At 38.2% G+C, this 15925-nt stretch overlaps 1 protein-coding gene across 3 annotated transcripts in view; it reads right to left on the reverse strand.

Annotated features, from left to right (window-relative positions):
- Positions 1-15925, reverse strand: part of LOC145664234 (L-asparaginase) — a 156667-nt gene that overhangs the window by 109731 nt on the left and 31011 nt on the right. Inside the window, exon 1 of one of the 3 annotated variants that reach the window (XM_081730710.1) lies at positions 2542-2689. The exons of the other annotated variants lie outside the window; for them this stretch is intronic. Coding sequence (XP_081586836.1) covers positions 2542-2671 — 130 coding nt within the window. The 5' untranslated portion in view covers positions 2672-2689. Of the gene's footprint in view, positions 1-2541; positions 2690-15925 lie in introns of those variants that run through there. 3 annotated transcript variants of the gene reach the window in all.

Below are 15925 nucleotides of genomic sequence, written 5' to 3' on the forward strand. Positions count from 1 at the left end.
TTCGGCGAAGACGGTGGCTTGTTCCGCTGGGCTGTATACTAATCCATGCTGTCCTCGGAGTGGTTGAGTGCGGGGAGGTCCTGGTGGTCGTGACACTGTTCTCAGGAGTTGCCAGAAGTCCCTCGACGGTGCATCAATGGCGCAAAGTTTCTCATCCCAGGCGGCGTGGGTCTGTCGCTGGAGGCGGTTTTCCACCCTTTTCGTCATTGCGTTCCACAAGGTTTTGTATTGTGGGTGGCGGTTCTTCTGCCAACGGCGTCGGGACCAGCGCTTGATGGCGATCAACGCTGCTGTGCGGAGATCTTCTGGTTTTTGATGAGCTTGGTGCTGCTGTGTGGTTGACGCCAGTCTGTACGCTGACCTGATTGCCGTGGTCAGTGTTTGGACGGCTGTGTCAATGACCTCCGGGGTGTTCACTGGAAGTCTGGTGTCGATCATATGCGTCAGCTGACTAGTATAATCGTCCCAGTCGGTGGAGGTTTGCTTCGGCAGGCTGTGCACTGGAAGGTGATGGCGTACTGCGACAGAGAAGAACACAGGTATGTGATCAGATTGGAGATCGTGCAGCACAACTGGCCCGTCCAGGATTGCGGTGTTGGACGAAAGGGTGATGTCCAGCACATCTGGTTGTCCTCCGTTCCGTGGGAAGTCTGTGGGTTCCCTCGGTGCCGATGGGATGAGGTCAATCTGCCTGAGTGCGCGGTGGAGCGCCCTGCCATTCTCGTTGGACACTCTGGAGTGCCACGCCGGGTGCTTGCAATTGAAGTCTCCTGCAAGCAGCACGCGGTGACCAAGTCTTCGGAGCAGCAGAAGGTCTGGAGGATGGAGTCTGTTGTCTGGAGCTCTGTACACTGACACGATGTGCAGGGGCCCATCCGGTGAGTGCAGCGTGGCTCCGGTCGCTTCGATGAACTGCATGGCTGGAAGTGGAAGGTGATCGTGCGGTATCTGTGTTTTAATCAGGACTGCCGTACCTCCTTTTCTTCCCTGACGGTCGTTCCTGTACGTAGTGTAGTTACGCACCCTGAGGGACAGATGAGGCTTCAAGTGAGTGTCGGAGAGTAGGGCTACGTCTATGTCTTCACGAACCAGGAAGTCCTTGAACTCCGCCTTCTGTTTATTGATGCCTTCCGCGTTCCAGCAGACCATCCGTCTGTTTTTATAAATCTCAATAAAACATTAAACAAATGTATACTATCTAATACACAAAAACAAACTGCTGGCTTAGAATATTGATCCATAAACTCTTTGTAGGCTTACCAGATTATTTCTGTACAGTTTTAGTTTTAGCTGTGCAAAATAGCAACTTAAATTTTAGTGCCATCTAGGATTACTAATACATACTATTTCGAGTACGCTTATTAAATTTGTTATATTTTATATTTGTTGGTTAAAATACGTGTATAAAATACATAAACATTTTTTTGTTTTATCATTTTCTATCACGTTATTTTTAAATTAAAATATGCGATATTGCATATACTTTAATTAATGTGCGAGGCCCCGGACAACGGCCCGGTTCGCCCGCCCCAAAAGCCGCCTCTGGCAGTAGTAGTTGTAGTATTAGTACTACATACCGTGTAGCAATTTTACCTATCTTCTCTGTTACTCGTAACACACTAATGAGTCTAGAACAAGACTTTTACGTCCATGAGCTCTATTACATAATAAACATGGCTGAACAGTGCAAGCACAGATAACAAATAGACAGACAGAATAGGGATATAGAAAGCAAACCTTGGGTAACCTTTCACACGACTTTCCCGTTCGAGAAGGACAAATAGACATTGTAATGTTATGACGACACATTTCTCATTTTCCATTGAATATTAAAGGATTGTCTTGACTTATCAGACTTGGTTGTTCTAACGCCTGCTACACCTGGCCTGTTTAGGGTCCGACCCGTTCTCCGCCTGGCTCGATATTCGGGCCGGCCGAGTCGAGTCGAGCAGGGCACAGTATACAGATCATTCTGGGCCAGGCCGCGCCGTCTTCGGGCCTGGATTTGCAGGACTTTGACACACACACAGCTACACATTGTTGCCACATTTCACAGGTTTACAATACTACCACGTCGACGAGTTATTTGAGAATTTCCGCAATGAAATCTAGGAGGTCACGATCATATACAAATATGGTTTCATACTCACCCTATTAAGATTTTTATAACGCTTTTCCCGGGGCCTCTTACGAGTGGGACACACTGTATTTCAATAAGCAGGGTTTGCTGCATTTGTCTTTTTCTGGCATTTCAATATGCAGTTCTCATTAGTTTCATATCGTACTTCTTTCATTTAAATTGATTTTTAAACAACTCCGCATCTGTTGAAAATGTTTAATAGACCTATTTTTTGTTCTTCTTAGCAGTATGTATAAAAATAAAAATATGCCTATCAGATCAAAATTCAAAGTAATATTTAAAAATATTTTCCGATATTAGATTCTAATCTTCGCGACTCCTATGAAACCCTCTTGCGACCCCTACGGGTCGCGACCCCCAGGTTGAGAATCAATGTTTTTTTTTTTTAATTAAATACTAACCTCCATCAGCATTTCGTGTCATACCAATGGTCCCTCCAGTATACACAACAAGAACCGTTGCTTCTTTTCCTGGGACAAAATGTTTGTCCTTATGGAGGATATTAAAAATCTGCTCGAGCTTGGAAGCCATCTTTGTTATTTCTTCAACTTTTTTGTGAAATGGAAGTTGTCACGACATTGAAGGAAAATAGAGAACGCGTTATATGCACACTTCACTGTCACTCACGTAAGAAAAAGAACGGAAAACAAAACTATTAGTAGGAGATATAAATTATATGGTAGATTGATTTTAAACCGTTGAGACTGATTTGTATAATTTCTGCAAACAGTTGAACTTCTAAATGGAATTTTCAACATATAAATAAAATTAAGCTTTTATTATTTATTGTTGTAATTTTCAAGTAGTAAAAATTCTAAGTTAACAATTAAGATATTACAGAAGCAAAAAAAAAAAAAAAAAAAAAAAAAATCAAAGAAATATTGCCAATTTTAGACTTTCATTCCTTAGTTTTGTAAGTTCTACTTCTTGTCAATTTTACGAGGGTCACTACGAAAGTTTTGAGATGTGAAATAACTTATATACTTAAAATCAATTTAACACTTACATTTTCTCAAAGTATTCACCATTACACTGTACACACTTTTGCATCCTCGAAAACCACTTTTGGAAGCAGTGTTGCCAGTCTTTTTCTTCAAGTGTTGAAAGTTCATTCTCGTAAGCCACTACAGCTTCTTCAGGACTGCAAAATCTCTACCCACGCATGCGATCTTTGATCCTGGGAAACAGAAAAAAATCACACGGGACCAGGTCAGGGCTATACGGCGGATGAGTCATAAGTTTGACCTCCTTAGATTCTAAAAACTGAATTGTGATGTTGGCCGTGTGTGCCGACGCGTTGTCATGATGAAGCAGGATCCCACGCAATCCAGTTCTTGGACGCCGTTCCCGAAGCTTCTGGAACACTTTTGTTAGGCAAACAGTGGTGTACCACTGAGCAGTAACAGTCCTTTGTTCTTCAAGTGGAACAGTTTCAACGTGGTCAGATTTGGAGAAGAAAGTTGCGACCATCTTCTTCCTCACACTTCGCGTTCGTTTCACTTTCGTAGGTGGATTTTCGTCTGGAAGGATCCAAACTGTAGACTTGCGTTTATTTTCAGGGTCAAATTGATAGATCCAAGTCTCATCACCAGTAACAATGTCAGAGACGCGTCGAGAATTGCCTCCATGAAATCTTTCAAACATTTCTTCACACCATTTCACACGCATGCGCTTCTGCTGTTTAGTCAAAGTGTGAGGCATCCAACGAGATGAAACCTTCCTGAGCCGAAGATGATTATGAAGAATTTTTGTCATTGCTGGGGATCCAATGTTCACTGTAGATTCAATGTCCTTAAAAGTTGTTCGAGGATTTTTTCGAATCATTTGTTCCACAGCGGCAATGTTTTCATCTGATACAGCTGTTGCCGCACGTCCAGCTATCTCTTCATCTTTAAGCGATGTCCGGCCTCTTCTGAATTCACCAAACCACCGAAAAATTGTAGCACAGGAAGGAGCAAGGTCTCCAAATGCCCCCTGCAAACGGTCAAGGCTTTGTGTCTCGTTCAAACCACTTTTGAAATAGTAAAGGATCATTGCCCGAAAATGTTCCCTTTCGAGCTCCATTCTGGACAGCCGAATACTGCTCACATCAACAAACAAGTGAAGGCGATACGGCCACGCCGATAAGCGAGGCGAGTTGAAACTTGCTTCGCTTCTTCGCTCTGGATACCACTAACGAACGCAATTATTGGAATTCAAATACTGTGCCACAACAATGCGTATCTCAAAACTTTCGTAGTGACCCTCGTATTTCAAGGATCTGGCTAGCTTCTAGTAAGTATTATTAGCTGCTATCCTATTTAGATCCACATAAATCTGTAAAAGTTACGGAGAAATAAATAATGTTTTTGCACAAGAGCAATGTATAACGGGTAAGTAATAAATATGATAATCTTAAATATTACATGCGTAATAATGTTACAGGACGTACCGTAAAGCAAATTGTATGCTTGTAGCCAAGTAATACTGCATTAAGAAGCCATGGCGAACTTACGTGCTATGCGGAGGCAATGTTCAACTGCAAGGTAACTTCTTAACTCCTTCTTGGCTAGGTATATACGATAGCAGGTTTGTAAAATGTCCAGAAAAAATATTCTTTGCAACATCCTCGTTTAGGCGTATACTGACCGTCGCCGACGCGCCTGTTTCCTACGGACGCACCCTATACTATTGTGCTAGCCCACCAGCTAGGGGTGTTCGATAAGGCTAAGGACCTATCGAACTTCGGGAGTGAAAATTTATGGAGTTGTCATCGGTTACTCGAAACCGCTTGTGTATTTGAAATTATCGAAGTTTCGGGTATTATCGAAAGTTCATGTATTATCGAAATTATGGGTATATCGGAAGTTGGAATATTATCGAAGTTTTGAGTATCGAAGACTTGTGAAAGAAACTTTTCTTTAACTTCATTCCAAGAGAGAGAACTTTTAAAATGAACACCTTGCATATATGTAGTACATATTACGTACACCTTTGTTAACCTCGATTGAATTGTTTCTCCTAAACACTCCAATAATCCAGAACTTTTCAAAATATTCAAACAACTCGATAAATTGCGATCATACTAATATCTTTCAGTATTTGCTATTTTCAAACAATCCGAGACTCACGAACAGTTCGAATGTCTCAAACTTATCAAATGTTTCTAACATTTCGAATGTCTTGAATACTTGAGTGTCTTGAAAACTTCAAGTGTCTCGAACATTACCAGTGTCTCGAACACTTCGAAGCCTCGTATCAAAAGGGCCCCGCGATGGCTAAGCGGTTAGCGCACGCGCCTTTGGCGTGGGATACCCGGGTTCGATTTCCAGCGGGAACTCATGTAGCTAGGATTCATACAAGTATTAAGTTGTAGGTCACGTCTCATATAGCCTTGTTACTGAAAGGGACGCTAAACTAAAATCAACTCAATTAAATTCATAAATCATTATTCGGGGTTCATCCAAAACTTTATACATCCAATGATGATTGAACCCGGAAGATATACACAGAAAGTATGCTACGTAGCTATGAAGAAATATGCTGGTTACAATAATTCTAATTCAAGAGTGAAGGAAAAATAAGAAAAATTATGCTGTAATATAGTATTACCTGTACATTTTTAATTTCACACAATTTATCGTATTTCGAGACTGTCGAAACTGTACCTAGTCTTGACTCTCGACGAGGCAAAGATCGAGACTTATATGTTGATCGAGACAAGACTGAGACTGATATGATGATTTTCGACTCGAGACGATACTGGACTGAGACAACTATTTGTCAACCGAGACTGTACTAAATCTCGTCTCGTTTCGTATCGATACCATACCTAGTATTTCTTATTATACTTCAATATACTTCAATATGCAGCTTTTCATAAGTTCCATTTCTTTTTTATTCCAATTGTTTTCAAACACGACTCTCTATTTATTTATTTATTTACATTTTTTGCTGTATCTAACCACAAGTGTGAAAATAAAAGTATGGTCTTTCAAAATAAGAAATTCAAAATAATATTTTTTAATTATTTTTGTTGGCACTAGATTTTAATTAAATTCGTGTTTTTCGTCTTACTTCTTAACCTTCGTAAGAAACGCGACCCCAAGATTGACAAATCCCAATATATAGCATATTAATTCTCTTTTACTAACGAGGGAACCTACCCAAGTGTAACTCTGACTTCGAGTCGAGACTATGGCCGTTGGATATCTTGTCTCAAAAGAACATAGCACGAAAAGGGATACATCCTCGATCGCAAGCGTTGCGAGGATATAAGCGTGAAAAATTAAAAATTGAGTTCCATACTATACATTACAAAGTCAGATTCCGGGTCAAACTTTTCGGAAACGGTCGGGTAAGGAAACTCAGCGAATACATATCAAATTAGTGTGCGGAGCCCAAAACCTTTTGAATGAAACAATTGTGTCCCCGGGGCACTCACAGGGTCCCAAGCGGGGTCCAACTCAAAGTTTGCAAATTGAACCTGGGGCCAAGTAGCATACTGTATGAAAGCTATAGTTAAATTTAAAAAAATACAACAAATCTCAACTCTCTACGATAACCCTGTGCCAACGGGCAACTGGTCAAAATGCCAATACAACTTACATCAGAAAATCTATGGCCACGCTTCTAAATCCGTTAAGTTGCGACAATAAAACAGAAAAACACGTTTAAAAATGCAAGATATTGACGTAAAGCAAATTGCTGCAGTCTCTCTCTCAAAAGCATCCTTCGATATATTTTATTTCTGCACCATTATTCCAGGTTTCTCCAACCCCACTCCTCTCCAAGTTGTCTCACAGTTTCAAGATCACTTCTATTCGTCTTTACCATCATGTTTCTCGTTCAGCAAATCCTCCGATAGAAATTTCACGGTGCAATCTGTGAATCTGGGGTCCCGATGCGCGAAGGATGTACCGTTGCCATTTGACCTTCTCACCATCCACGGCGGTTGCGATTGACAATGTAACCTTTCTCTTCTAGGACACGAAATCCAATGGTCATGGTTATTCTATGGTCAATTGGTCATTCGAAGTCACACTTATACTTGGATAAGGTCCGTTGTGAGACTCTGTGAGAGACTGCAGCAATTTGCTTTACTTCAATACCTTGCACTTTTAAACGTGTTTTTCTGTTTTGTTATTGTCGCAACTTAACGGATTTAGAAGTGTGGACATAGATTTTGTGATGTAGGTTGTATTGACATTTTGACCAGTTGCCCGTTGGCACAGGGTTATCGTAGAGAGTTGAAATTTGTTGTATCTTCTTTTATTTAACAATAGCTTTCGTACAGTATGCTACTTGACTCCAGGTTCCATTTGCAAATTTTGAGTTGGACCCCGCTTGGGACCCTGCGAGTGCCCCGGGGACACAAATTTTTCATTCAAAAGGTGTTGGGCTCCCCACACTAATTTTATATATACTCGCTGAGTTTCCTTACCCGACCGTTTTCGAAAAATCTGACCCGGAATCTGACTTTGTAATTTATAGTATGGAGCTCAATTTCTAACTTTTCAGGCTTATATCTCCGCAACGGTTGCGATAGACTATGTATCCCATTTCGTGTTATGTTCTTTTGGGACAAGATATCCAACGGCCATAGTCTCGACTCGAAGTCAGAGTTATACACTTGGATAAGTTTCCTCGTAAGTGCAAAATTATACCAAGACTTCTTCCAAGAGTTACGTATTATTTTTTAAAAAAAATACAAAATCAAACAATGAATTTTTGAGACGAGACGAGAAGAGCTTTTCAAGAATCAAGTCAAGATGGAAAAAAAACCTTCAAGTATCAAGACGGGACAAGAAAATCTTATTAACACTATAAACCATATTCAATCTTGACCTCGTTCATGACTAATCGGTTAGCATACGCGCCTTTGGCCTGGGAGACTCGAGTTCGATTCCCCAAGGGAGCTCATGTGGTTCGGATTCCACGTTAATCAGTAGGTCCGGTCTCATATAGCCTTGCTGCTGAAAGGGACGTTAAACTCAAAATCAAATCAATTTTTCAATCTTATGCAACATGAAGAGATAACCAAAACAAAGTTTGAATCAAGTGTCTCGTGATTTGAAAATTGCAATTATTGTTAAATCTTGAATAATTACCTTGCTTAGAGTTTCAGTTAATAATTCTGACAAGATCACTTTTACCAACAAATCGCTTTGAACGAAAATAATGATCGGTGACTTGATATGAACTCAAAATTTTATACAGATATTTTTATATTGAAAAATAGCAAATCTACATTCATCAAGCTCTAATAGGTGGACTATTTGGCGAATACATATACACAGAACATCGAAAGAAATTAGACAGTATTGAAGAAGGAGATACAAAATCAGTCAGGAGCACAGCAAAAGAAGTTTCTCTATTTGAAAGTCCTGGAAAAGACACTAACTCTGTTGTAGCAGATCGCATGTCTGCAGTTGTAGGTATTTTTTTTATGATTACCATTATTGTAAAAGAAAATCACTGTGGGAATTGACAGCGGGGGAGGTGTGCGATCCCCCCTGACGAAATTTTATCCCTCCCTGGAGAAGAAAATTATCATTCCTGATAGGAATAACTTTCTCCATGCCTAGATTCTTTTTTCTTCTAGTCATGATTATGGAAACAAGGAACAACTTTCATTCTGTGTAACCAAACGAAAAAACACTTTTATTTGAATGAAGACATTTTATGAATCCCCAGATCTCAATATAATTGAACATCTGTGGTCCGTCTTGGAAACACGACTCCGGCGACGATTTCGATCTCCATCCTCTCTCACAGAACTGGCCGATGCCCTGCACGAGGAATGGTGTAAAATTCCACTTGCTACCATTCACGACCTCTATGCCTCCATCCCACGTCGCATCAAGGCTGTTCTGAAGGCGAAAGGTGGCCCGACACCATATTAATCTGGTAAGTTGCAATTTCGTCCAGGTGTTTCCATTTTTCTGATCACCATCGTTTATATATACTGTATGTTAGGGCTGTCTTGGGTACTGCCACGACCACATGGAGCCTCATAAATTGTTTTATTGAATGTCTGGCTACGCTCTTCTAAAAAGACGTGCACCAATAGAACAGGACTTCATTTTGACAGGCGAAGTTTAATGGCCTATTTTAAAAGAATGAATCTCAAAGGGCAGAACTGCCATAACGTCATAATTATTAGGTATATTAAATACAGCTGTATGAAATTACTCAACATCTGATTACGAGGCCCTGAAAAGTAGCCGTAGCCCATCCCAAATTTCCTAAGATAGAAGTAACTTGAGATGATAATCGATTAATGGTACTATTTGCCTCTTTTCATCAGTGGCGACTGTTCACATTTTGAGCCCCCCACCAAAAGATTTGAGCCCTCTTGACAGGAACGTAATTTCAGGAAATTGAAGGGCAAGCAATGACAGGGGGTCTCGAGGTCCTACACATACGCGAGGTTCCAAGCAACAGAGCCTGTGGTCGGGGGTTTAATCCCCCAGAAACAGTCGATTTACTAGTGGGGAAATTAGGAATGACCGAAACTGAATGGTTTACATCGCTCATTTACAAATACAGCTAGCAGATTAAGGGAAAACAAGCATCCCGGGTGGGAATATTTTAGTTGATTTCTTTGGGGGGGGAACCAAAGTCTCATTGGGGGAAAATCCTCACCAACTTCCCGGTAATTCGCACCCTGTAAAGATATGAATAGAATTGACCCCATACTATAGGGTTGCTATTCGTCACGGAAAATTCGGGACCGTCACGGAATCGAGATCTGCGTCCTGAAAATACTTCTCGGGACGCTTAAGTGTCCCGGACTTCAGCGAAGGAGAAAGGAAGGGAATATTATAGTTTCCTTTTTTCACAGGATTAGGTATTCTCTAGGTCTTTAAGTACTCCCACGTGTAGTCCCTGGATGGTCACAATGAATCAGAAAATTTTTCAGTAAGATGAGTTTTTATTTATAATAATAGAGGAATAGACTTAAAACAGTATAAAATAAGTATGTTATTAATTTTTTAGTTTTAGGTTATTTTATGTATAATACAGTCAGGGGCAGATCAAGTATCACGTACACAGCCTAAGAGGGGATTGGATTCAAGGTTGGCTTCAGGGTTGCCACACTCGAGAGTCGCGATGATGCCAAACACGGGCCTGAATTATGCTAGATTTTTGCAAATTATGCCAGATTTTTAAATTATATTTCCGTACTAATTTTAAAGACCTGCCCCTATTATATATATATATATATATATATATATATATATATATATATATATATATATATATATATATATATATATGTGTGTGTGTGTGTGTGTGTGTGTATGTGTATGTATCCAGGATATGATTAAGGGAGGAGCTAAATCATAGTTTGCAGCTTTATCCAGTGTAAAGTAGGATTGAAGCCCATTTTATCCAGTGTATACCTGAACAAAAGCAAAACATCCCCTTTAAAGCGATCGAATTAAAAGAATGCTATCCTCAGGTTTGTATTCACAGAGATTATTTTCACAAAATTTGAGTTTCATGGGTAAATCAGTAGACTTTGAATACATTCACATCGTATCCATTGAGTTGCGAAATAGTGTACCTCGAGACATGGGCGCCCGAAGAAAATTTTCTAGGGGAGCATCTCCATGGTTGCTATATTATGTCTGATGGTTTGCTATATTACGTATAAATTTTCGTGAGCCAGAGGAGGGGAGCATTCTTATCAATCACGGAGATTACTGAACTAAATATAATAAAAACATCTAATTCGAATTTCTATCATCCCTCAGTCGAACCCGAGACTGAAACATAAGAGATGGGATTTGTTTTTAAACAACGTAACGTGCCTAGCGAAGACTTCACATTGTGAAGATTATATTAGTGAAAGTTATACAAATGCAATTTTACAACTTAATATACATATTACTAAATGTTGAGCGCCCTGTTGCTATGTTGTTAGAGTATGCGTCTTTTGCGAACAGAGTTTGATTCCTAGTAGGAGCTCATATGTTTCAAATCCGACGTTAAGCTGTAGTTTGCGTCTTGTAGAGCTTTGCTCCTGAAAGCGACTCTACACTATAATCTAATTTAATATCACTAAATATTAAAAAAATATATAATAACACCGAGATGACGTGAAATGGCAGCCATCAAATCCATTTTATATTTTCACTTAATCTAGTGGTAATTAATATAACAATTACCAGGCACACGTATAAATACTCAGAAACAAGCACATACCCACGTACACGTACACAAATATGAACCCTTCAAATCTGTTTAAATCTGGTGGACTTTCGCTGCATCAAGCACTGTTATCCTCAAACAAACTTCATCATCAACTTCCCATGTATCTGCATTATTTGATTCATCTACAGATTTGTCATTTGCACGCATCTTTGCTTTTGACATTTTCGGGGAAGGTTCAGGTTTCTTTCTTCATTTAAAGAATCGGTTCTCAATATTAAGAGAATCAGGGAAGGGAGAATTTATGTTTTATGAATGGATAACATTTTAAGAACCATATATAAAACATACCGCTTCCGACACAGCACTGAAGCATTTCTTTTAGCGGCATACTAGTGGTCTCCTAACGCTCATACCCCTTTCCCTCACAAATTGTAAAGTGAGAAGGAACAGAAATATCCCAGATAACCATACACTCAGGTTTCAGTTGAAGGAAGTAAAACTACGGGTAAGTAAACATCTTGTGCAGAGTCACGTTTTGTTAATTTTTGAACATTTCTGTGAATTCAACAATACAATAGCGGAAATACTAACTGGTTTTATTGCTCCAACCAATGCTACAACTAAAAGGAATTCTGATCGTTGAACCATCCAAATTTTCGTTTTCTTTCTGTTCTCCAGAGGGAAGAATGAAATTATGCTAGATTTGGCCAAGATGCTAAAGTCAAGATGCTAGATGCTAAATGCGTATGAATTATGCTAGATCTAGCACCAAGATGCTAGATATGGCTTCACTGGTTGGCTTATTTTTGCTTACAGTAAGGTCATGCTGACGTAAGCATATGTGCGAGTTATTGAATTGTTATTTTGTTATTGAATTGTTATAGCAGAAATAAAGTTAAAAACAACGAAAAAGTTCTTTGAAGATAAGAAAAGTTTTAGTTTAACACAATAAATTGTTGAATCAATCTAAACTAACTACAATGGTAAGCTTGTCTTCCTGAAGGTCTATAGAACCAGTTAAAAAAAAAAAGTTTTTGCAATATGCTTTTATAAACGGTAGCTTTTCAAACAATGTAAGGGAAAATTTGGCAATGCCAATACACGAATAAGCTCTTGAGACTACTTTAAGACACTAAAACCTGCCCTACATAATTTTACGAAATTTATGTATATATCAGATCAGTAATTTCCTTACATTGGTCTACAAAATTACCTGGTACCATTTTTACAAGTGTGAATTTACGTTAACCTTTGCAAAAATATATGGTATTGTTATAATTATAATAATATACTCGTAACATAATACGATAAAGACAAAAATTCACATATTGAAAATCTGTGCTGCAAAGTCATTGGAAAAACAACTTGTTCTCTGCAGTTGTGGGTAGGTTCAGGCAAAACTTCAATAATGTCTATTCCATGATCAGTATCATTTTTTGTAGAAAAATGGAAGGAAATAAAAAAAAATGGCCACAGATTGTCCCAGAAAGGAAGTGGAAATGTAAAACTAATTCGTCTCATTAGGAAACTTCTGAAAGCAATGATATTCAACACAACCAGGTAAAAATCACTTTTCATTACGGAAACACAGGGGCAATTGACAGAAAATTAAAAAAAAACAAAAAATATCAATTGCTCTGGGAAATTTTAGACCAGTCTATAAATAAGACACAGCACTTATGACCATAAATACTGTTTCTTTTAGGTGCCTATTTTTCATTAGTCTGGAAGAAAACGACGTATCTGTCATAGTTCTTTCATTATTATACCATATAACACAAAATTTTCAGTTTTCCAAATAGCCCCTGATTTTCCAAAGTAACCTCAGTTTACGGTAACAAGAAGAATTTCGTGAAAATTCGAGTTTTAGGAAACATAATGTGTCTCTTGTTTGAAATTACAAGCTTACAGGTATTGCGTGGAATTGAAATTAGATAGAGAAAAAAAGGATGAATTCATTTGATTTCATAGAAGTGTTAACAATAATTTTTCTCCAAAGTTCCCAATTTTCATGAAATAGCAAATATATTTTCTTTCATTCTCTACTTAGGCCTGTTGTTTATGATGTTACGCAAATAACTGGGAGAAATTCAGCTAACTTTAAGATTACATTTTAGAGTAACTTCTGTGTTTTTGTTAAAACAGATTTCATGAAGCAATATGTGTAATGTTTTGAAACGTTAAGAAAATTGCTGTTGGGAGGGACTGAAATTGTTGAAGAGAAAGGTGACGTAAATGTAAAAAATGAAAAAAAAAAAAAAAAAACAGTTCTACACACTTCTTCAACACAGCATCAGTAGTGATGATAGAACGTAATTTTGTAAAGAACAAATTAAATACATAATTCTAACATCAAATGTTCATTGGGCATTAATTAGGAAGAAAATAAAAAGTGATTTTTTATAAAAACGTACTAAAATATTTAACTTTAGCTTCAAAGGTCTCTTAGGCATTAAATAGAACGAAAATAAAATCAAAGTTAAATTTCATGAGGAATAAATAAGACATTTAATACAGCCTCAAATGTCTTTTAGGTTCATTGAGAACAAAACAAAATGTTTTGAATTCTTTATACCGTTATTCTTCTGATAGTATGAATGGTCAGTTTCATACTGCTTGTGTCTACCAATGTTACTGTTTTATGATTCACGCTAGTGCAATGGTTCTCAACCTAATTACTATCACGACCTCCATTTTATCATATCCTCTTCAAAGTTACCCCCTTATAATTTCTGGCTTGTTAATAAGCTTGGGTGGGATTTTGACTATACCTATTGCGGAGATCTCATGATATCCAGGCCCGTAGCCACCCAAAAATGTAGGGTGGGGGCGATAGAAGTTAAGAGGGGCCCGATCCAATCATATTATAGTTCATTTACAAGCCTATCCGTGAAAATTTTAGGGAGGCAGTAAAACCTTAGGGGAGTGGCCCCCTTAGACCCCTCGTGGGTACGGGCCTAATGATATCCATTTCTTGTATATAATGGATACAGTAACTTCCCTAAAAGCGAATGTATTAAAACCAAATTTGGTCAGTTCATTCATATTACAAATATTGAAGCCGAACCGTCATACTGTTTCAAAATGGAGGCTGTTTGAAAAATTTGAAACTTCATAACTCCCTTAATTTTGGGTCATATACACTGAGAAAAATCCGTTCTCCGGACAGCGGTATATTGTACAAATATACGGTATCCTCTTGCTTACTATAGAAATCAATACGGAGCATACGTTATCCGTATGATACATAGGCACTGCCGTTTGATGTTACATCATGCCGTTGCAGGATGTATGACATCTAACAGTTTTCCGTATATCACATGTATATACTTATGTTACCTTCGTCAGCTATATGCTATATACGTCCATTTGTATGTGAGATCCTGACCGCCTACATTGTTTCATACAGAAAGTACGTATAGATGGAACACTTATACAGAAAGTATTATAAAATATGCGTTTTCAGTTATACGTCTGGTGTACGTTAAGTCCAAAAACTACAGGAATTACGCATGTAACCTATCTTTTTAAGTATGCCACCTACAATTTTTTTCTCAGTGTAATAAAAAAAGTGATTTCTAGTTTTGGTTTAAAAAACTTAGAGTTGTTAAAAAAAGTTACTGAGTATTTTAAATGACTTGATAATGTACGTCACGAAAATTGAACTGGACATTTCGCACTAGTGAAATCACATCATGATCAGGTATCTCATTACCTTTCAATTTTAATTGTATTTCAAAATGCAGATTTTGCTGCATTTGTATTTTTCTGGTATTTCAATATGCAATTCCTATTAGTTTCATATCATACCTCTTTCATGTAAATTGATTTTTACACAACTCTGCACCTGTTGAAAATATTCAGTAGACCTATTTTTTATTGTTCTTAACAGTATGTATAAAAACGAAAAATATGCCTATCAGAACAAAATTCAAAATCATATTTATAAATATTTCCGGTACTAGATTCTAATTATAAGTACCTCTTCCAGTTATTTTTTCGAGCCCCATAAAACCCTCTCGCGACCCCTTAGAGGTCTCGACCCTGCAGGTTGAGAAACCTTGCTCTTGTGGGATAGTGGATAGATAATTATAATATTATAATTAGACCGCCACTGACTTCTGCAATGAAAAGTAGCCCCCAAACTTAAAAAGGTTGGCCACCTCTGCATAATCAAACAATTCTTGGTTGTTTGGAAATATTTTCTTGACACCTAGCTTGAAATGGTTTTTCATAAAATATAAAGTGAACGTGCCGTTTTCGAATACAGAAGACAATTTAGTTAATGATCAACTTTAAAATTCATTTAGAGTCAGCGCTGTGCGAAGTCCATTAAGGGAACTCTAGAATATTAACAATATTTGATCCTCACGTCTTTAATTCGAAGCAAAATTTACACCTTGTAAAGGGAGAAAGTCAATTGTCAGTAGAGCAGTCACGTAGCCAAGGGGTGGGGTCTGGGGGTCCGTATCACCTTCGAGACAAGAAATGAAAAAAATTAAGGAAGGATGAAACAAAATGAAACGAGAAAAAGAAGAATCAGCGATAAAAATAAACTATAGAAAGCTTTTGGTTACTCTATCTTATGGGGAGATCTGTATTACTTGCAATACATGGTGGCGAGGTGAGCGGGATATCCTGGAA

The sequence above is a fragment of the Thermobia domestica genome, chromosome 11 (assembly GCF_964235325.1).
Source record: "Thermobia domestica chromosome 11, izTheDome1.hap1.1, whole genome shotgun sequence".
NCBI lineage: Eukaryota > Metazoa > Arthropoda > Insecta > Zygentoma > Lepismatidae > Thermobia > Thermobia domestica.